This window comes from Triticum urartu, chromosome 1 (genome assembly GCF_003073215.2).
Source record: "Triticum urartu cultivar G1812 chromosome 1, Tu2.1, whole genome shotgun sequence".
NCBI lineage: Eukaryota > Viridiplantae > Streptophyta > Magnoliopsida > Poales > Poaceae > Triticum > Triticum urartu.
Genome location: NC_053022.1, coordinates 547,309,722 through 547,333,273, shown reverse-complemented (window position 1 = coordinate 547,333,273; position 23,552 = coordinate 547,309,722). Strand labels below are relative to the sequence as shown.

At 45.8% G+C, this 23,552-nt stretch overlaps 1 protein-coding gene and 2 non-coding genes across 3 annotated transcripts; all 3 read right to left on the bottom strand.

Annotated features, from left to right (window-relative positions):
• Positions 1-2,486: 2,486 nt before the first annotated feature.
• On the bottom strand, positions 2,487-2,568 carry TRNAS-CGA. The gene has a single exon. It is a non-coding gene; the product is annotated as a tRNA-Ser (tRNA).
• A 4,875-nt stretch (positions 2,569-7,443) lies between these two features.
• TRNAS-CGA lies at positions 7,444-7,525 on the bottom strand. Its single transcript has one exon. It is a non-coding gene; the product is annotated as a tRNA-Ser (tRNA).
• A 498-nt stretch (positions 7,526-8,023) lies between these two features.
• Positions 8,024-12,470, bottom strand: LOC125528761 (probable beta-1,4-xylosyltransferase GT43E). Its single transcript, XM_048693203.1, has 4 exons — positions 12,201-12,470; positions 10,764-11,744; positions 9,139-9,388; positions 8,024-8,630 (listed from the first exon to the last, which is right to left on the bottom strand). The coding sequence occupies exons 2-4, from the start codon at positions 11,651-11,653 to the stop codon at positions 8,463-8,465; spliced, it is 1,308 nt and encodes a 435-aa protein (XP_048549160.1). The 5' UTR covers positions 11,654-11,744; positions 12,201-12,470; the 3' UTR covers positions 8,024-8,462.
• Between the last annotated feature and the right edge of the window lie 11,082 nt (positions 12,471-23,552).

The following is a 23,552-nucleotide window of genomic DNA, read 5'->3' as shown; positions in this document are numbered from 1 at the left end:
TTTGACTCTGAGTAGATGAATTTCCTAACTGCAAAATGTAGTCTTGGAAGGCACAAAGAAGGATCTTTAACTATTTAGTGTGAGTAGACAATTAATCATCCATAAAAATGTACCGACAACATTCTAATATGGGAGTACCGAAGATCTTAACAATCTGTTTTTCAACCTATGTTAATTTGTATTCTTACTGGTTCTGAACCCTTTTCAGGCTGATCAGATCTGGAGATGGAATTCTTTCATTTGATCGGTTTTCTTCTGACTCATGGCATGAATAAATGGAGAGTACCAAATGATAAGGTATTGTGTAGGCTTTTGCAGTTGCAACCATGTTTTCTGTGTATTCTCAGTAGCTAGCGTGATATACGTATGCTTCTTTCTCCTTCATCATCCCTGGAGGGCCCTATCTTGGTGCTTTTGAAGTAGTGATTTTTGGTTGAAGTAGATCGTTTCTCTGAAGTGTTGTAGCAGTTACTTTCAGGTTTCAAGGCTTTCCTGTGTGTAAATCATTCTTCCTTGGCTGATGGTAGCAAGTAACTTCTGGAGTTCATTATCCATTGGAATCTTGTACAGATTAGGCTGTGGGCTCTTTGCCACTGGAGACATAAGAATAATAAAGCTGAGATCGCTATTCCTAATTAATGGGTAACAAAATGAAACGGATACCGATATTGTGTACTCTTTTAAAGTCATTCCTAACCAGAACAGTTTGCATTATGGCAACCCACTCTGCAAAAACCGATATGTGCATGAAGCAAAATTTTCGCACTGCACACTGATAGTTTATTCGATGGCCAGCACGACTTTTTTATTGATTTGAAAAGAAACATTACAATGGCTCCTTTTTTTTCTCTTCTGGTTACCCAGCGAAAGAACCGGTATTAACAGCGTAGCCACGGGGTCGCAAGGAGACAAATTGTAGGCATACATTTCGGATAATTCTATTTGCAAGTGCCTGTGCTCCTTATTTTCAGGTCAGTTTACTGTTTTCTAGAATCTATACTGCTTCTTGGCTACTTTTCTTTGTTCCCTGCAGGGAATCAAGCAGTTCTTCGGCGGGGTAAGAGCCTCACAATGCAAGGCAAACCATTGTTTTATGTGGCCATGTTTTTTCTTTATTTCTGGAGATTGTTGGGCAATTCTGATAAGTTAAGAAACAGGTGCGTGACCTGGCCTTTGTGTTTCTTCAGCAACCCTGAGTTGATGCCCATCTTGGCTGCTGCTCTTACCGCGGTTTTGTTATGGCTGTGATCAGAACTGAAGTGTGATAGTTGAAGAAATAAGCTCAGATATACTCTCTTCTTTTTTCGGATGCTGCATAGTGTCACGACTGGCTACTTGAGAGTCCATTGCCACGGATGGTTCTGGAGCCAACAATTCCAGTGACCCACCGGATATCAGAAGCTCACTGTCTGGCATCTCAATGCTCTCAAGCCGCGAAGGCATGCGGCATGCGGCCATTTTCAGGAAAAGGAGTTTCAGGGGGCATCAGATTATATAAACAGAAAGGATGGTAGAGGAACACGAACTGGTGATGGCTGGGCCTCTGAAGCAAAGGGCCGGGCAAGCTTCATCTGTTTTTATGTCGTGTAGAAAAATCCCGGCCCTTTTCTTTGACAAGGCAGAAGAATGATTGTGCAGCGGTGCATAACAGAAACACTGAATAGCACAAGCTGACCAGACCTTCACAAGAACCTACCGAATTAGGGTTTTCGAGGCGGTGGCGTGTCTGGCTAATGTACCATTGGGCAATGGCATATTATAGTGGCAATTACGGGATATGATCGTATCGTTCCAGGTTACCCGACGTGTTATTTTTGGTGGGCTAAAAATGCCAGGTCGGTGAATCGTCATGTAGAGAATAAGGCCCTGCTCCGCAGCTCTCCGCTCCGCAGCTTAATTTTTCAGAGTTGGCAAACTGGTGCTCCGTGCGCTTCCGTATTCTATGGAGCCGGATGACTGCCCAACGGGCTCTAAGTTTGCGATGTTGTGTTATGTATGCCTCAAATTTGCCTGTCCATACCTCCAAAAGAACCGTGTGAAAGAAGAAAGTAACGATCGACTGTATCAAACACTAGCACCAACACAGCCACACATGCATGTACTGAGCTTCTGTTTGGGGGACAACTTTCAGTTCAAAGTCTGCTACAAGTCACACAAAACTGTTACTGTGATACTCCGTGCATACCGCCTTTCGCCAGAAGTCAATCATTTCGGGCAATTTCAGAAGCCAAGAAACTTGGGATACCGCAACTTAGTAAATAGTTGAGGGGCAATGGTGGTAGTCAAAGTTCAGGAAGCTGATGCCCTGTATTTCACACCAGTTTTCAGAGCAAATTAACTGAGGCAACACACTGTTCATTTCATGAACATAGTTTCAATTATGCAAAGATTGCGTCAACAAAATATTATCGCAGCATGTAAAAATATTTCCTCAAATCTCTAACGAATGGGGCAGTTGACAACAAATGTTCAACAAAGGAAAAAACCGTCGACAGCAGGATTCGAACCTGCGCAGGCAAAGCCCAACAGATTTCGAGTCTGTCTCCTTAACCACTCGGACATATCGACTGCTCTGAAAACAGTTTAAAAAGTAAGTAAATATTAGAGAAATTGTACCCTATCATTGCATTAGTGCAGTGGCAAGGTCTTCTCGTTCCCGGCCCAAAGCAAAACCGGGCCTGCACTTTTCCTTGCCCTCCCTCTTCAATGAAAAGCTCTATTTTTGCCTCTCTCTTTTTTGCGGAATAAAGCTCTATTTTTGCCATGAGCAAGGCAAAGAAAAGCTCGAAATATGCATTCATAAGATGTATTTCACCCTTCAATCTACACTGTGCCACAAGTTTACATTACGCTCGGCTAGATTTTTTTTAATTAATCGCACCCATCTACTCAACTTGATGTTTCCATGCTCCTAGACATTGTTCCTCGTCCTATTACTGTCAATGGCTATGTGTACCTTGATCTATGTCATCCGCTTACCATGAGGCAATGACATATTAGAGCGGAAATTGCGGGATTTGATTGAATAGTTATGGTAAAATGGTTGTTTTCTGTCGGCTGGTTCTAGGTTACTTTTGGTTAAATCCCTGGGTCTAAAGATGTGATGCCAGTAAGTTGTCGTGTAGAGAATAAGTTTGTGATGCGGTGTTAGAGCATCTCCAGACGAACCCTCAAAAGTGCTAACTCCTCAAAATATGCCCTTTTGATGAGTTAAGCCGCACCTAGCCGAACCCTCGGCCGGTTTAACTCCTCAAAAAAAATTAGGTGGTTTGTCGTCGGTACTTCAAATTTGAGCGGTTGAAACAACTTCTCAGGAAAAAACCCTCTTGTGTGGCACCTCCATATCGCTCGACACCCTCCACCTCGTTGTTGTCTACGCTGATTTCTTCCCCCTAGCGTCCACCGAGCACGCTCGCGGACCTCCCGGGCCAAGTTAGATTAGCTCCGCTACGACACCGCTACCAGAATCGGACCATATCTTTGCCGTCGTGCTCTCGAGGACGAAAATGACACTGCCAAGCTTTGTTTCATCCAAATCAGAACCGGCAGACCACCGAGATGGTGTACAACACATGTGGATGAGCTAGGCGGCGCCGAAATTGCAGCCACGCTGGGAAATTCTAAAAATCAGAGTTCGGTTGAGACGAGCTTGATCGGCGACGGGCGAGCATGGCTTGGAGGCGACTCCTCTTCCTCTGAGCCCGCAGGCCATCCCCCAGCACCCATCATCCACCCGCAACCTCGCCGTCACCTCAAAGCCGCCGGTTGTGTCTGTCACCTTCTCCGCTCGTAAAGTGTTCGATGAATTGCCTAGGTGCATTTTTTTGGCCTTTTCATTGTGTTTTATTGTTTTTCCAATCAAATTTCAATGTTGAATATTCCATAGTTTAGATGAAGAGGTTAAGGGAGATGTTCTTCGATGACTCTTTGTCAGAGAAGGAGGAGAAGACGATTATGATTTTGAAATGGCCATTGACGTAATCGTTCACAAGGACTTCTAGTGACCAAGACTAGGATCATAGTTCGCCCACTTGTACATCAATCAGTATAGAGCAGAAGGTCATGACAAGCTTATAAAGGATTACTTTGCACCCATTAACCTAGTCTGAGAAGTATTTTCGCATACTATTTCGGATGTACCGAATTCTCTTTCTCACCATTGCAAAAGTTGTTGAGGAGCATCATCAATGGTTTAAACTGAGGAGGAGTGCATCGGGAGAGATAAGTGCAAGCCCGCTGATAAAGTGTGTCATGGTTGTTCGAGTGCTTGCCCATGGGTGTTCAAACAACAACATTGATGACAATGTCCGCCCTAGGGAAGAATCAATCCTAGAGGGTGTCGGGAAGGTTTAGTTGAGGTTTTACATGGACTCCCTGAATGGGCCAGCCCATAATCACGCAGGTACACGTACACCAGTTATTATTCATTTTTTTCATTTACAAAAAATTTTATAATTACATATATTCCAAAAAGCTTAATGTACTTAAGTATTTGAAAAATATTCACCGCAAATTTGAAAAATGTTAACACAGTGTAAAAAATGTTGTTAGTGTAATGTCAAAAATGTATGCAAAAAATGTTCATGACATTTTAAAAACGTTCACGCGTTTCAGAAAAATATACATGACATTTTAAAATGCAAAAATAAGTTCCTGTAATTAAAACATAATTATGTTATATTTTAACATGCTTTACCAAAATATGTTTTTGACATTTTAAAAAATGTCTATACAATATTAAGAAATGTTTTCATAGATTAAAAATATACTTCAATGTGTATTTGAAAAATATTTAACACGTATTCAGAAAAGGGACAATTGCATTTTTACCCCTAGTTGGTTCCTACCCACGGGTTTTGCCCTTACTTTTCGAGCTTGCTCAGTTTTGCCCTTACTTTTTCCGTCGAGGTCCCTCGAATGCCCTTTGACTGTTTGAACAAAACTTTGAAAATTCATAACTAATTCATATGAACTCAGAAAAATGCAAATAAGATATCAAAATGTTCAGATAAACATTAGCTTTATGTGCATATCATTTGCATTCAGGACAAAAGCACCCTTTAAACTACCTAAGGTAATTAATGTTATTAACATTATTAAAAATAAAAAGGTATAAACAATATTTTTTCATGAATAAAAATTACAAGCAAATGTAGGTGATGTTTCCTAAACATCCTGATATCTTATTTGCATTTTTCTGAGTTCGTATCAATTTGTTATGAAGTTTCTAAATAATGGTCAAAGTCGTTACAACATTCATAACAAGATGATACGAACTCAGAAAAATGCAAATAAGATATTTGGATGTTTAGAAAAAATCACCTACATTTGCATGTAATTTTTATTCATGAAAAAAATATTGTTTATACCTTTTTATTTTTAATAATGTTAATAATATTAATTACCTGAGGTAGTTTAAAGGGTGCTTTTGTCCTGAATGCAAATGATATGCACATAAAGGTAATGTTTATCTAAACATTTTGATATCTTATTTGCATTTTTCTGAGTTCATATGAATTAGTTATGAATTTTCAAAGTTTTGGTCAAACGGTCAAAGGGCATTCGAGGGACCTCGACTGAAAAAGTAAGGGCAAAACTGCGCAACCTCGAAAAGTAAGGGTAAAACCCGTGGGTAGGAACCAACTAGGGGTAAAAATGCAATTGTCCCTTCAGAAAATGCTCAAAAACATGTAGTTAAAAAGGTGTTGATCATGTATTTGAAAGATATTAAACATATATTTGAAAAATGCTAAACATGTATAAAAAAATGTGTGCACTTCTATTTGGGGAATAACTTCAGGTCAAAGTCTGGTGCAAATCGATTCGCAAAAAAACAAGTCTGGTGCAAATCTCACACAAAGCTGTTAAATTTGTGCTACTCCATGCATTTCGCCAGAAGCCAACAGATTCAAAATATATTTATAAAACCCGATACTTTTCTTTAAAAATGAAACACAGAACAAAAGTTATAAGGTTCCGCATTACAGCAACACTGCCTGAGCAGCAAAAGGTGTAAGTAATCTGAGAACAGCAGAAGCATTGGGGCGCAGGCCAACATTGATCATCATGCGTGAGAGAAGTTGAGTAGGCAATCTTCAGCAGCTGCCGGGTCACAGCAGTTGGATCTTCAGCAGGTACCAGATCGTTGGTAGTCCTCCTTTTCTTCAGCAGCAGGTGAGCGTTGTGACACTGGTCCCAGGTAGCTCAGCCTGCTTGTGGGCGGCAGGAATCTGTTTTTAGTTTCAGAACTTAACAGGCAGCTGTGTTCAGGTATGTGTAGTCGTTTTAAAAGGTTATCACGTGCCAGCAGTTTGTTATGGGAAAGTAATAACCAAGAAAAACATTTATGTATCCTAGGGGGAACTTGTAATTGCCAAACAGCAGGAATGAAGAAGAAATAACAGGAGAAATCCTGCTAAAGATGATGATAGCGTATAGAGATTGTCAAGTACAGGTCCCAGAGTTATCCAGCATCCGAACTAAGCTATCTTCTTCCTCGGTTAAGAATAAAGAAGAGGCAATGTCCACTATCTGAAACCATAGCTCCATGACCATAAGCCTGTCAGTGAAACCTCTCCTAAAAGAGAGCTTCAGGTGTAGCTGCTGCCCATCCCAATAAGCTCGGGAAACAACTGAAAGTATCCACCTTTCAGTGAGGGGCATTGGTGGCCAAATCTCAGGAAGCCAATGGCCTGTATCTTACGCCAGCTTCAGCACTGCACATTAACTGAAACTGACGCAACATATCGTTCATTTCATGAACATAATTACCAAGGTTGTATCGAAAAAAATGTTACAGTAGCATATGACAAGATCCGCAAAACAGAAGAAGGAAAAAAAGGTTGAATCGCCAACAGCAGGATTCGACGACACACTGTTCATTACAAGACTCTGTATTTTAGTCGACACACTGTTCAGTACATGGACATCTTTTTATTCGAATTCATTAGGCATGAACATATTTACAAAGATTGCATCAACAAAATCTTACAGTCCCCAAAAAAAAACTTACAACAAAATCTCCAAAGTCTCTAACAAAGAGATAGTTGACAATAAATGTCCATTGCAAAAGGAAAAAAAAGGAAAAATTCAGTACATGGACATCTTTTTATTGGAATTCATTAGGCATGAACATTTTACAAAGATTGCATCAACAAAATCTTACAGTCCCCGAAAAAAAACTTACAACAAAATCTTCAAAGTCTCTAACAAAGAGACAGTTGACAATAAATGTCCATTGCAAAAGGGAAAAAAAGGAAAAATTCAGTACATGGACATCTTTTTATTGGAATTCATTAGGCATGAACATTTTACAAAGATTGCATCAACAAAATCTTACAGTCCCCGAAAAAAAACTTACAACAAAATCTTCAAAGTCTAACAAAGAGACAGTTGACAATAAATGTCCATTGCAAAAGGGAAAAAAAGGAAAAATGAATTAATCGTCGACAGCAGGATTCGAACCTGCGCAGGCAAAGCCCAACAGATTTCGAGTCTGTCTCCTTAACCACTCGGACATATCGACTTCGATGCTAACACTCACTTAGGAGGCTATATCTAAGGATATAATCGATGGCCCAGGTCCAAATGAATGCACGTATACCGGATTTTTACCACCATTTCCAGACGAGTGCCGCAAAATTGTACCTACTACGATAAAAAAAAAATTGGAAAAACGTCGTCACAGTAACCGTCAGCGAACCACAATATTTACAGGATGGCATGCACCTTTTGCACCAAACTGGTTTAAATTTCTGCAACAAAGAGCCCAACTACTTGTGCACAGCCAGTAATGTTCGAATCACATGCTATGTTTGCTCATCATTTGCGCTACATGTTTGGTTAGGGCTTCTTATGATAAAAGGTTCTTTTCTGGAGAGAAGATGATAAAGGTTGGGACGGCTATGACCTCACCGAGCAATCCAAAGAAATTCTTCACAGGTTTCATGTAAGCGTAATAATGTATAATTACAGGTAAAGACTCGAAAAGGATTTGCACAGCTTACAGCCTAGACGACTTCATTGCTGGGTTAACAGTTACAAATCTGTGGTATTGCATTCACTGTCAACAGCTGCAATGGCTGCAGGTTTTTACATCTGTAAACGTATCATAAACACAGAAAAAGGCCGTGGGAAAAAAATCTACAGGGCAGTATGCACCGGCGAATACGGAGGGGAAACGAAGGGCACAAAAAGAATACAGCGAGCACACAAAAATAGGAAAAAGCTGGTCAGGCAGTTCTGCTTGGCACTGCTACTAGTATGACTGACACTACGACTTTGCAGGTCCTGTTGCACGGGCTGTTTAGGAGGAGGGCAATCAGTTAGCAGCGCCGCTAGCGGGCATCGCCAAGTCGAGATTCAGATCCTCTGCACCGCCGCAAGGTTTATCATCCTTCCGGCTTGCCAAGAGAAATGATGGCCTGTAGGAGCAGAGGACTTCCGGTGGCAGGATCTCTATGTTACAGGTCCTTGACAACTTCAAGGTGGTTCCACAGCGACCATCCTGCGGGGTAGTTGAGCTGGGGAGGTTCCAAGGCGAAATTCCAGACCATGACCCGGTTGCAGTTATCTGGAAGGCCTTCTATTTGACGGTCGTTTTTAACAAGCTTCTCAACAAATCGTGACTCCTGCAATGACAGATAATCAGGTCAGTTACATGACTTCTGTTATCCATGTAAACTTTTATGAGTTATTTGTTGTATGGCTTCATATCAGATCACAAAAATAGCAATAATCCAGCATTTTCTTCGACATATACTACTGGCTATAGTTGCTTAAGATATCTTACGGATGGTTACAAGTTCTATTGATTTTGTCTTGATAGCAACTACTCCCTCCGTTCCATATTACTTGTCGCTGATTTAGTACAACTTTGTACTAAATTAGGGACAAGTAATATAGAACGGAGGGAGTATCATTTATTTTTCTAACCATCTTTTATGATATTTTATTTCATTACAGCATCACCCCCCACCCACCCCAAAATAGAATTGATAGGTGCTGGTTGCAGTTTGCTCCATGGAGATCTACAGATGGAAATTCAACTAGGCTGCAGTAGATTTTGCAGAAAGAAAGTTCCATCAAAACATAGTAATATGCTTGAATATATGAAGTTTGTATTAGGGAGAAACTCACCTGCAGACCACCTCTACCACCAGAGTGGACTATAACAGAATCCATAGCTGGGCGGTTCCACCTTTGAGGATCCCAGAGCATTGTACTGTTGAAAGCAAACCCAGAGAAACCAATTGGGAATCGACGAGGTGCACCCTTCTTCTGAATTGTGTTCCATCCAGTGATTCGGTTTCCTTTACATGTAGGCCCTTCTACAACCACCCTGTACTTACTTGCATCATGGTTCGCTACAGGCCATGCACCAATGCGCCTGCATAGAAAAGAACAAACTCATAAGAGAAAGAAAAATTACTACAGATTTCTTTGATCTGAAATCTCTGATAGGCAGTTTTAAGGCAACAAAGTCCATGATATTGTTTCACCTCCTAAACTAAATTCCTATTTCACAGGCTTTATCTTTGAATTCTACAGACAATATGTCTGTTCTCATAATAAAAGGGCTATTTGCAATCAGTACTTTTTCTCGCAAAATTGCCACCATGCTGCATAACTTCTAAAGTTTGAGCCCCCAATTTGGTAATATCATCAGTCATCACTAAGATAAACTGAAACAACAGATAATAGTACCCTGTAATATTCTTATGCCAGTGAAGACCACATTCAGGAACAGAACTGTTTGGAAATAATTGGCAAGGTACTGGCTGGAATCTGGAATCACCAATATTGTTTGCCATGAACAAAGAATCCATAGAAACCAAGAACCTCCCCATGGCTGGTTGTGTATCACTCATTGAGCAACGTGTCGGTAGGGAATGTTTTTGTGCCACTGGTACTCACTAGTATAGAACATACTTCTTATGTCCATTAAATTAAGCTAAATCCAAGTAAAGATGCATGGTTCTTGAAATTACAGTACAAGAGCTTTGTTGGGGGGGGGGGGGGGGGGAAGGGCCCCACTTTTTAGATTGTAATTACTCCCTCCGTCCAAAAAAGCTTGTCCCAAGCTTGTCCTCAAATGGATGTATCTAGCACTAACTTGGTGCTAGATACATTCATTTGAAGGACAAGCTTTTTCGGACGGAGGGAGTACATGTTAATATTCTATCCTGATACTGTTGCAAAAAGAAAAGGGAAATTTACAAGTGAATTTTTCTAGTGGAAAGATCTTCCAGTTACAGTGCACAAGTCACACAATTCTAGGAGCAAAAGCAAATAGATACCTTTCAGTTTTAGCCATGGTTTACAAAGCCAGTTAGTTCAGAAATCCTAGCCATGTGTGTGAGATTATGAAACTTGCTTCACTGGCTGTTACCAAAATCCAAGTGGCATCCAACTGAAGAAACTACATATTATATAGATGTCCATAGATTCCTTGAGAAGAAAGCATTTACTTGGTGCTGTCTCTGCTCACTAATTTCATGTGCAAGGATCATGTAACACTCAACCTAGTACTGACTTGAGTCATAAGCAAGGAAGATGTAACAACTCATTCATCCAATATAATATAGAATAGTAAGACTAAAATGAACAAGGAAATCAGAATCTACAAGTTGTCACCAACAGCTATTTATACAATAAAAAGTTGCAACCCTACATTTGGACCATCAAGACAATTTACCATGCATTCATGATTTATCAAATAGTATACCAGTACATCAAATGAAGATTTGGTAGAGAAATGTCACCTGATCTTGCGCATTTCTTCAAAAACATCACCCATGTATGACCGCTCTTCGTCAGCAAAGTGCACTATACCATCAAGGTGATGCTTCTTAATATGATAGATTGCATTGTTCCTTTGACAGACAGCAATCTTCCGTACACTGGTAAGATTTTTCCTGCAGACAATATGCCTGTACATAACCCCAGAAGACCTGAGGATTTCTGCTGTTTCAAAGGTAGTAACAGGCCATTCCACCACCAACCATAAGAGAGGAGGTGGTACACCTTTCAGAACATGAGCTAGGCGATTCAAGTAATACGCCTGCTGCGGCCGAGCAGAAGTGATTGTCACCACTATCAGAAGCTTCCTCACAGGGATGACCAAATCAGTAATAGCAGGTTTCGCAGCTTCGACAAAATCCACCTCATCATCCAACATTGCAGGAACCGGAGGGCTCAGCTGCTCAACCTCGGGCTCATCAACCACCTCAACCTCTTTCTGCACTACGATTGCATCCAACTCCTTAACCTTATCATCCACCCCATCGTCGAACGGAAGCCTCGAGACTATCTTCTGAGAGACATCGACCGAGAAGAAGGGCGTGAACCCGATGAAGATGCCGATCATGAAACACACGAACAGCCGGAACGCGACTCTCCTGCAGCCCGGCCCCTTAGATTTCGACCTCTCAGGCGATCGCCATGCGGACTTCATCGTGCTTGACCACAGGGCGAAGTCCAAAGAGGCCAGCGACGCCAGCAGCCCCCTCATGATGACATAGGACTGCGAGTAGAGCAGTTTAGGAGAGGGCGAGGGGTCGGCAAACTGGGACCAGTCCTTGGGTGGGCCGTCGCGGTGGAACGCCCCTGTGGAATTCCTTCTACTGGACACCATTCCAACATCATTATGCATGTATGCCTCCTAAATTGCTCAGAAGTTTAGTCCAAGATCACTTCTCCTACTGTCTCTTCTGCTCATGCGGACACGCAGAGAAAAATTGTACCTGCAAATACAACGAGTTGAAGAATTGGCTTAGCTCAGCTGAAAGTAGAGATCAGTACAGCAATTATAACCACTTCTGCAGCTGCAATTCAGTACAGCAAGATCTGCAAGGGCACCAAAAAGGATCACAGAGAGGAGACATCTCCCCCCACCCCCACAACAATCGACTGAACCAACAACTAACCCCCATGCGTCAAGAAACAGGATCGGCACCCAAAGAGCCAATTTCCGATCCAAATGGCCAGCGCGGATTCCACCGCGCAGCAACAGCGCCAACAAAAATCAAGTGCAAAAGAAGTACAGGGCGACGTGCATGAACTGGAACCTGTGATCCGAGCACGGTAGCACAATTTCACCAGCAACGCCCCCCAAATTCGGACACAGAAGATTTCCGCCGCAAAGCTACAAACCAGAACAGAACAGGGGAGGGAAGGGGGGACTGGACGGGTGGGGGTACCTCCGAATTGGGCGGGATCTGGACGCCGGACGGGCCGGCGGCGCGCGGCTGTCGGGATGCTCCTCCCGGTCCTCTCTCTCTCTCTCCCGCTTTGCTCGGGCGTGCTTGGCTCAGCTTGGTGCGGTCAGTTTGGTGGCGCAACCAATCGAGGGGGACAGGAGAGAGGAGTTGGTGCGGCGGTGGCTGGAGGGAGGGAGGGAGGGTGGTGGATAGGGAGGGGGAGGGGAAAGGGGGCAGCGGAGCGGAGCGGAGGAGCGAGTAAACAAATGGCGGCCGTCGCCGTCGGAGGTTGCGTCTCAAGCTGTGACCTTTTCTCGTTTCCTCGCGGTTTTACGGACGGACGGACGGCGATGGTTGTTTTGCTCCTACCACCACGGTGTTCCTTCATCCAGTTCTTTGAAGAGCCCCCTCTTTGTACATCAAAAAAAAAAAAGAGCCCCCTCTTTGCTTTGTGTGTACCAAAGGATGCAATTATTCAAAGATGCAATTATTCAAAGTGATTTGGGTACAAGAGCGTGAATTATATAACGACATAATAGAGTTTTGATATGAGGTCCATAAATTTACTTGGTGTTTACTTGAAGAGTCGGAACACGGAAGGTTGTCGACCCGCTGCTTGGACGATCCAAAGGGTATTCATGTGCATTCACATGAACACCAAAGACCTGACCCTAAAAATCAAGTATAGCTATACAAATGCTCCTAATAATTGTAGAGGCCAACAGTTGATCAATTGTTGCACAATATTTTTTTTAACCGTGAATACCAAAGTGTAAATTCTTGGGTTCATCGGCTTCATGTCGACCACAATGACACACCTTATTGTCGACGATCCATATCGCGGCCATGGCGGGGGCTTTGGCAGGTGATGGCACAACACCCTAAGTCAACCCTTCTCACGCGGTGCGAGGGGTGTGGGGGATATTCTGAAGCGGTTGTATCAACTTCATGCAACAATAAGCTTTAATAAAAGCTCATGTTGTTGAAAGAATATGATCTTATGGAATACTCCCTCCATCCTTGGAACAGTGTACTTCCAACTTTGTTGAAACGTCAATTTTTTTTATGTTTGACCGTATTTATACAATAATAGGCCAACGTTTATGCCATCAAATTAGTAGCATTAGATGCATGATAAAAAATATTTTCATCATATACCTATTTGGTTTCACGAGTATTGACATATTTTTGCACAAACTCGATCAAACTTTGAGATAGTTTGACCCTCCAAAAAAGTTGAAAGTACACTTTTTCAAGGACGGAAGGAGTATCTATCAAAGATGCCCTTAATCGTTGAAGAAATTGTGGTTAGATAGCGGGGATCTCTTCTCCGGGGTATTTATGCCAAGTTGATAGTTACTACATGGTCTTTAAATGTCATTTGAAATCTAATTAATAAATGATATTTGAGTCCTTTGTTGTATTATTCAAGATTAATCAATTATGTCATGTGATAAAATAGAAGTCACACCGGTGGATGAAAGTAAGTTCATCTTAACTAACCAAACCACAAAGAAGTCACACTAGTTAATGAACCACATGCCCAGCCCCAAGCGATCTAGGGTTCCTCCCCCGCCATCATCCTTCTCCGTTTGTAGATCGACGACCTCCTCCTCCACCGGCTCCGTCAGTGAGGGTGTGCTGGGAGTCCCGATCTACCGGTGGGAGCGGTAGTTTTTCTCTCTTGCATTAGGTAGGTCTCCATTCGCCAGTTGCGAGACGATGTTGTCATCATCGGCATGGAATAAAGTCTCCCCGCCTCTTTCTCTTTTCGATGATGTTTGTTTGTATCGCCTGGAGGCATGTGGAAGATGTTGGGTTCTTGGACCTGGTTCTTCATGTCTGGTGTTTTCTTCTACATGTTTGTTTTGGTATGTAGAGCGGGCAACGTGGTTGTGTGTCTTGGTACTCTTCCTCCAGCTCCGACTGACAAAGGTTGTCCAGACTCATTCTCGTCAGTGAGTGCATGAGGTTTGTGTTCCCCGAGTCCGTTTGGCCGGTGCCGAGGCGTTCTACGGTCCCTTTCCGTCGTTTTCTTCGATGGGGTGGCGATCTACTACGCATATCACGGGCACTTGTGTCTTATGGTATACTCCCTCCGTTCCGAATTACTTGTCGTAAGTATGAATGTATCTAGATATATTTTAGTTCTAGATACATCCATTTCTGTGACGAGTAATTTGGAACGAAGGGAGTACATCGACGACTTCCCAGGTGTTGATTTTACAAGCTCATCTATTTAAGACAAGTTTGCTCCGTCAAGACAGAGGCTCAAAGACGGCAGCGAGTTTTGCTCACGGCGTGCCATCGGTGGGTGTAGGAGGAAGAAGACTTCGGCATCCTCAAGAATTTGAATATATTTAATTTATGTAAGGATGTTTTTACGGGTTTGTGTTGTTTAATATATGGTCCCAGTCTTTTGAAAAGAAAAGCCACAGGAAGTTAAAACCATTGCTTAGGAGTCTTTTTTTTTCTCTTTACAAAGAGGGCACCTGTGATTCTTTTTTCTTGGATTTTGTTTTTTCATCTATTTCTATTATCTAATCACACAAAGCATGATTTCATCATTTTAAATACGAAGTTGCTTACAACAAATACCATGGATAACCCAATAAAAGTCCGCTAGTGTCGTCATCTCTACTCCATAGACTGATTTTATATGACCAGGTCTTGACACGCCATCTTCAATCGACCACGCAAGGAGAAAGCAAAACTCTATAGACTTTCTCCCAAAAATATCTCATCTCATGAACATGGAAGACTGTGTAGTGAATAACCTTGTCGTCCGGGACAGCGCACGGTGATCTGATCGCTAAACTAGTCGTGCAGTGCGATGGCATTCATGGCAGCCCATGCTCGTGTCCGTCTCACCAGTCACCAGACCCGCCGGATTGGCCTGGCCGGAGACGTACGCGCCGGTGCAGTGGTTGCAACGGCGGCGCGTGTGCTCTCCGACGACGACAGATCACGGCCGTCCGATCCGCAGCCACCCTCTCGATCTCCAGCTGTTCATGTGTATGGTGTAGTGGACAGACGGTGTGGGTGTAGCTAGTGCTAACTTTAGTATGATCACCACGTAGCGTCACCGGTGGAAGGAAGGAGTAGTGACCGACATATGAGGCATCTCCAGCCGTTGGCCCCCCAGGGGCGCCTAAAATCGCTGCCTGGAGGTGAGCCGGCGCAAAAATTGGGCCTGGGGGCGAGTTGGTCCCCGGCCGCCGGCCCCAGGGCCGCCCTAGGCACGTTTTAAAATAAAAGAAATTCGGCGAAGTTCAGCTTAAACACGATAAAATTCGGCCAAACACAATAAATTTCGGCCAAACACGATAAAATTCGGCACATTTCGACGAAGTTCATGGATTTTCATTACATAGCACATATATATAAACTAATCTAAAGGAAAAACTGGCTGAAATCCCCGCCGTCACCGCCATCGTCGTCGTCGGCCTTCTCCTCCTTGACGCGGGCGCCCCTGCTGGACCCCTGCCCGGCGTCGCCATGGCGGACTGGTGGCGGCGCATCGTCGTCGCTGTCGCAGATGACGACGACTCCGCCTTCGTCGCGGCCGCGTCGATGCTCCGCGAAGCGAAGCAGGGCGGCGCGCTGGCACTCCTTCGCCTTCTCCAGACGCTCCTTCTCCATCGCTATGGAGTCCCTGCGCGCCCATTCCAGGGCCGCGTCGTCGTCGTCGAGCTCCGTCGTCACCGGCGCGGCCGGCTCCTTCTTCACCGGCGCGAGCCCCGGCTCCGTCTTCACCGGCGCGAGCCCCGGCTCCGTCTTTGGCTTGACGAAGCACGGAGGAGGAGCCGACGAGTAGGCGCGCCGGCCGCCCTCGTTGATGACGATGCCGGCGCTGCGAGTGCGCCGGCCGAGCGGCATCTCCGCCGCGGGCTCGGCCTTGACGCCGAGCAGGGCCGGAGTGCCGGAGGAGTGCGATGAATATCGGGAGGAGGAAGAAGAGGAGGAGGACCCGAACCTCCTTGGTGCCCATGGCCCGGCGCGTCGGTGCTGCGCCGGGGCGGCCGCCCTCGCCGGGTACGCCAACGGCGGGTCGTTGCCGCCCTCGAGGTACGTCAGCACGCCCCTCGAGTGTGCGGCCGGGGACGCCCCACCACAGGTGGCGCCCCTCGCTGTTCTGCCGGCCGCCAACCACCGGCGCGCCGTTAATGGACGCTAAGCGCTGCTGCTGGCGGCGCTCGAAATACGCCGCCCAAGCCACGTGGTTGTCGGCGGCGTACTGGGGGAGGGAGAGTTGGGCGTCGGTGAGGGAGGCGCGCACGACCTCGACTTCCTCGGCGAAGTACTTCGGCTTCGCCACGGCGTCGGGCAACGGGGGAATGGGCAATGGGGGAATGGGCACTCCCCCGGCGCATGTCCGGCGGCGCCGGGATATTTGCCTGGAACAGGAGCCAGGACTCCTGTTCGCGGAGCGAACGGCGGCCGCCGCCTCGTCTCCGGGGTAGCGTTCCGCCATGGCGACGGGCTCGGGAGAGGTAGAGAGATAGAGGGAGGGGCTGGGCGGCGGCGCTCGGGAGAGGTAGGGAGAGGGAGGAGCTGGGCGGCGGCGAGGGGCAGGGCTGGTGTGGGCACAGGCGAGTGCAGGCCACCGGCTATATAGCCGCGCCGCACCCATGTGTACGCGTGCGAGGGAGGGGAGGCGTCGGCGCGCCGTCCCGTGACGCGCCGCCCGTGAGGAATCAATGGGAAGGCTGACCGGCGGCAGCCTTGGCATTGATTTCCCGCGGGAACCGAGGCCGTTGGGGGAAGACGAGGCGCCGTGTCGCTGACGCGGCGGGCCCATGGTTGTTTCGCGCCAAAACAGTTCGCCCCGGCGCCCCCGGGCGCCCCCCAGCGCGCCGGGTTCTGCCTGGGTCCGCCGACGCTGTTTTCGTCCCAGGCCGGCGAAAATCGGGCTCCTGGAGGCGCGACTGTGCCGTTTTTTTGGCGCCGGGGTGAGAAAATCGCCTGGGGAGGCCTACCTGAGGACGCGGCTGGAGATGCCCTGACAGGCTTGCCCCGCGTGCAATGACTAATCATTTTGTGTTTTTTTTTCAACAGTGCAACGATCTGATCATGTATGCTCTTTCAGTTTTTTTTAACATTAGTATAGACATAAACACTCATATATATGCGTATACATCCACCACTATTAATGCACATGCATACTCTACTTCTATGAGCATCCTCAAGAGACTGAGCCGATATATTATTTTGAGATTTTACAAAGTCACTGTAGGCGTCTCGTAGTCGACGGAAACGTCTCCTCCCACTAAACACATGTCATCATAAATGCTGAAATAAATTCAAAATAAATGCGAGAGGGAGGACTTGAATCTTGATGGGCTGAGATACCACTGTTCGCTACAATTGATTTTTAGTGGATCAATTCATTGGTGTTGTTGTTTTTACCGTGGGAATCGATTCATTGTTGATGGATGGCAGCAAAATCAAAGCACTCGTTAAATTGTCAACTACGACGCGTACTACTCCTGTATAGCTTAGCACCGACTAACATTTCTCACCACCTCGATCTACTTGCGACATGTACATAGCTGACAGAGCAACGTTATTGCCATTAATTGTGAAGAATCTTAGTACAAGCGCACCACTGCCAGGGCCGTCTCCATGAATTCGGGGCCTCGGTGCGGAATGTGAAATGGAGCTCAAAATTTAGCAAAAAATTCATTGAGTCTTTCTTAGAATGAAATAGTGTAGCAGAGGAGCACACAACAAAAAATTAGTACTACAATTAGAAATTAGCATACGGCTAGTATGATAATCCTATTAATTTTGATTAAAACTAAGTGCATGCCTAATCGAGTCAATGGATATGACAGGAAGATATCAAAAGAACAAGAAAGAGAACGATTGTAACAAAAAAGTAATAACCCTAACTAGTTTTTCGTTCATCTATTTTGATCCCAGACTTATGGCTACGACTTACCTTGGAAAATATACCTGTGGTCAGAGACTGCTGCAGTAAAGAAACATGCGCTGTTGGCGATAGCGATTAGGCCCATTAGCGTAATTAGCCTGCCTTGTTTTTCTACTTGCTCTCTTACAAACAGGCCGAAAGGGGAGTAGATAAATCAATACTGGGCCAACAGAGGGTCTGTTGGCTAGGTATTAGGGCACCATAACGAAGGTTCCGCTTCTCGTGCAAGGTTTGCTCCAATTAAACCGGATCGAGCGAGCCAGCCGAAAAAGGCAGCAAACCAGCGCATGAACCGCGGCCGTTACATGGTTTTTCCTTCGATCGAGGCCCCCACGATTTCGGGGGCCCTGTGCGATCGCACCGCTCGCACACCCTTGTCGACGGACCTGACCACTGCACCTCCTGCACTATGTACATGGTAGACTGTCCAACATCAGCTGGACAAATGGTTCTTGGATGGAGTACAAAACCGAGAGCACCCAAAATGCCACGTTCTCCCTCATTCTCTTCCAATGATACAAGTATCTCAGTTGTTGCAGATCCAGCTACCACCGTTGCGATGTGCCAATGACCGATCGATCGGTCATCTTCCATGGGTCCATCAAGTTAAGACATGATGTTGTTTGCTTTAGTCAAATACTGTTGAAAATTTAGTGCTCCGACTAATCCCGTTGCAGTGACATACCCTCTGTCCTTTAAAGAATGTACTTTCAACTTTGTTGAAGGATCAAACTATCTTAAAGTTTGATCAAATTTGTACAAAAATATATTAATGTTTGTGAAACAAAATAGGTATATGATGAAAATATATTTTATAATAAATCTAATGCTACTAATTTGATAGCATAAATATTGATGTATTATTGTATAAATATGATCAAATATAAAAAATTTGACTTTCCTAAAAGTACATCTTTAAAAGACGGAGGGAGTACGTGGCTTTCACCCACTATGTTATGAAAAGAGCATGTTATGATTAACGGTGACGATGTAATTGTTAAGAGGTTCGGCGATCGACACTTACATATTTGTTAATTTTTCGTCCAAGAGAATATATTAATATCATGAACATACCAACTACACCCCGTCTCTACACCAACAAAATGTCTAAGTAGACAGAGTAAATTGTACAAAACCACCACTTTAAAGGCTAGGTTTGCGAAAAACACTACAATACATTTTTTTTGCAAAAAACACCATGTCTACGGTAATCATTTTGCAAAAACCACTGATCGGCGGATCTTACTCAGTTAAGTGAGTTTATGACAAATGGGGCCTGCCAGTCAGGCCGACGTGGCACAGCCTAAGTAACGACGATATTGGCTAACGTTATCATCATGTGTGGCCCCGTGGGGTCCACTTGTCATTGAAACAAAAAGAAAAAAAACTGATTCGTCAACCTCCCGTCGTGCTCGCTCCTGCCGCGCACGCTGCTCGCCGCGGTCGCCGTGCCTCGCTGCTGCCGCGCCCGCTGCTCGCCGCTGCCCCTGCGCCTCGCTGCTCGCCGCGGCCGCCGCGCCTCGCTGATCGCCGCCGCCTCCGCGCCTCGCTGCTCGCCACGGCCACCACGCCTCGCTGCTCGCCACGGCCACCACGCTTCGCTGCTGCCGCGCCCGCCGCCGCCGCGGCACCTGCTGCGTGCTTGCTGTTCGCCGCACCCACAGCGCCCCGCTGCCTGCTGCTCACTGCCGCGGCAGCCGCGCCCGCTGCCTGCTCGCTGTTCGCCACACCCGCCGCGCCCGCTGCCTGCTGCTCACTGCCGCGGCCCGTCCCAACCCCGACCGAGGTCGCCCGTCCTGCCCCCAGACGAGGCAGAGCCCGCCATAGTCGTTGCATGCAAATTGTTCGATGGAATGCCCAGGAGAGGCTTGTTAGGCTGACAACCAGGCCCCATGTCCAGCAAACGTTTTCATGTAACAGTGTGAGAAATTGGTGCCACATCAGCCTGACTGGCGGGCCCCATTTGTCATAAACTCACTTAACTGAGCAAGATCCGCCGATCAGTGTTTTTTGCAAAAAGATTACCGTAGACATAGTGTTTTTTGCAAAAAAAATGTATTGTAGTGTTTTTCGCAAACCTATCCTTCAAAGTGGTGGTTTTGTGCAATTTACTCAAGTAGACATTAAAGATGCACACAGCCAAAAAGAGAGAGAGAAAAGAAAAAGAAAAACAACGCCGCCATAGTGATCAGTCACTCGCAGCAGCACACTAACCACCACCAAAGACAACACCAGGACCGCAAAAAGGGGTATCCAAAAACGATGCCTCCAAGAAGGAAACAGAGCACAAGCATCATCGTCACCCGACCAATGATCTTAGATTTTCACCGTGGAGAAAGGCCAAGTTCTGAAAACAATGCCTTCAACGAGACTCGGTACTCGAGCAGCACCACCAAGACTGAAGTCCTGCCGTGCTGCCGCCTCCACTTGCCGAGGCCGCTACTGCAAGTCACTCAACACAAAGCTCAATCTTCATCGCATCCAAAGCACCTTTCCGCCATTTCTTCTGATCCTCCAATCCCAGCCGACATGACGTTCTCCGCCTCTCTCAATACCATGGAAATCCAGAATTAGACATTTCCCATGGTATCGACAAAATGCGGAGCTTCGTGCCGCACCCACTTAAAGCCACACTTTGTTAATATCTTATTGTCTACATCAATCGTTTCAATTTCATGTTGTCCTCAGGGATTCGTCCGAGTGGTCACCATTGGTTGTCATGCCTTTCCGTTTCATAGGCTACTCTGTGTTCATGGAAAAATAAACAGGTGCTCCAAATCCTTAGGTGCTCCAATAGGCCATTAGATATGTGATTCAAGGGTTACAGGCTGAGCTTCTGGACTTGCATGCAATTACCAGACTCTTGGAGTTTTTTGTTTTGCAAATCTGTTGGCGCTCACCTCATATTTTCTCCTGTGCCCACCTCTTAGTGCCATGATCGAGTTTGATGGTTTGAACACTCGCATACCCAAGAGATGACGAAAAATACTTGAGTTTATGGAGGAGGTCGAGGAGCCACAAACATACCAAGGGAGGAGTAGGTCGTGCAACTACAAGACGAAGAAAGCCAATATTCCTTTAAGTGCAGCCTAAGATCCCCCCCTAGAATTACCGAGGGCATGGTAGTAAACGATCTCCAGCTTTAGTTGGAGGGACACGTGGCCACTTTAACTGTCACCAACAACTGCAGTAGCTCCTATATCTGTCAAAAAACTACTGTTTACAAAAAAAAATAAGTCAAAAACATACTTTCAACATCTTCTGTAAACCCTCGTTTCTATGAGATCCCCTATAATTCTTCCCAATTCCTCTCATGTTTACAGGAAGATGGTTCTTTCCGTATAATTTGGCGGGTACGAGACCATCTGAAAGTTCACGGAAGGAACCCTCGCGCAACCCTTGCTCCCACGCTGTCGAAAACTCTGGGCCGTCATCGAGCTGCCGACGCCGGTTCGCATCACTGCAGGCCCGCACCGGCACGCCTGACCACGCTGCTACGCCAATATAGGCTCGCGCCACCCCGCTTCCTGCCACACCTGACCGCGCCGCCCCGCCGTCTCGCCTCCACCCGCCACGCCACTGGCGGAGCTTCGTGAGGGCAAAAGCGTGCCATGGCCCGCCCAGCCCTTGAGGTAAACATGCATGTAGTAGTATATACGCCCTAGAAGAAGTAGTAGTACACACGTAGTATATACGAGCGGCCAAGCCCACGACTGCCTTACTTGCCTGTAACCTCGTCACGAACTCACGATTCTGTTGCTCGATGCCTCCTTCGATTTCTCTTCGTATCCAACAGAGTAGCAGACCCACGCTAGGGCACGGGCCACGCGTACAGCCGCCGCACGGCCGCAGGGAGGGCCAGAGAGGCGGCGCCGAGCTGCCGGTGGCACCGACGCATCGAGTAGTAGCGCCGAGCGATGTAGAGGTCTGAGGGCGACCCATGCAGTGGCGGCATGCCCCAGGAGGCAACTAGCAGCGGCGGCGGCCAGCCAGTCTAGTAGCGACCTAGACGACGAGCGCTGCTGCACAAGCACATGCGCACGCTCCCCCCACTCTCATCTCTTAATCGGTACTAATTTTCCTATAAAATATAGGCTATATGGCAATCTAAAATTCAATCAATTGATAATGCACATCTTAATTTGGTACTAGATAATTGTCATGGGCAGCAAGGCTAACCAATGCATAACCGATTTGCTTGAGTTGAATTTTGTGTGTGTTTTCTTTTAGTTTGGCCCGCCCAGGTTTTCCTTCATGGCTTCGCCACTGCGCCACGCCTCACCATAACACATTTCCGCGCTGCCGCACCGCCATAGGCCATCACTGCTAGGAGCTCATTGCATGTCACCCAACAATGGTGACGGGTAACATTGCGAGTAACACTGACTTGCGGGCCATAGGCTTGTTTAATTTGAAACAGAAAAAACAAATTTTAGATAAAGATGTTTTACATAAACTAAGAAAAAAGCTCACCAGCTTCCTCTGAATTATACTCCTTTCGTTTTAAATTACTCGTCGCTAGATACATCAATTTCTGCGATAAGTAATTCAGAACGGATGAAGTACATTCTTCCTGTAAACCATTTCTATGGAAAGGTTTTACACGAGTTATTGGAGTTGCTCTGAGCGTCGCCTGACAGTGGGTGCTCCATGACGTGCGGGCCGGAGCCAGATCCGCACTGGCTTCGCAGCGGCGTTGAGGTGGCTGCCATGGGAACAACGGGTGAAGTGTGTGGGGCCTGCCTCCCAGTGACTGTACGCGTGTGTGGCTGTGCTTGCTGGTGGTAGGTTTTACAAGAGCACGTGGAGTGACCGGCGGAAGGAAGCAAGGAATAGTGACCGACAGGCCCCACGTGCTCTAATGCTCTGTCCGTGTGTGTAACCAATAGAAAATGTAACAACTTTGCTAATCATGTTGTTTTCAGCTAACTAATTTTATTTAGAGCAGCTAACTTGTTTTTTGAGTTGTCTGATCTGGCCCGTGGATGGCAGCAAAATAGAATCGCTGGTCATTAAATTATGAGTATGCATTTGTGTAACTATAAGCAGCTGAGGGGGTAGCTGCTAACACTAACTAACATTTCTCATCACCTCTACCAACATCACCAAGATAAATTATATATAACATTTATAACAAACACTACTTGCATTATGAAGAATCTTAGTACATGTGCAGTTGTGCACCACTGCACTATGCACTATGTATACATGGTACACCGCCTAACACCAACCAACGGTTGCTTGAATGAGTGTACAGAAACCGTACCCAAAATACGGTGGAGCTAGCTTCCTCCATCAATTGATTGATATGGACGAACATAGATATTCTTCCATGCTCTCCTTTTTTCTTCTTCCATTAGATAACCCGTATCCGAGTTGTTGGAACTATTACCATTGAGACCCGACAACGTTGTTGG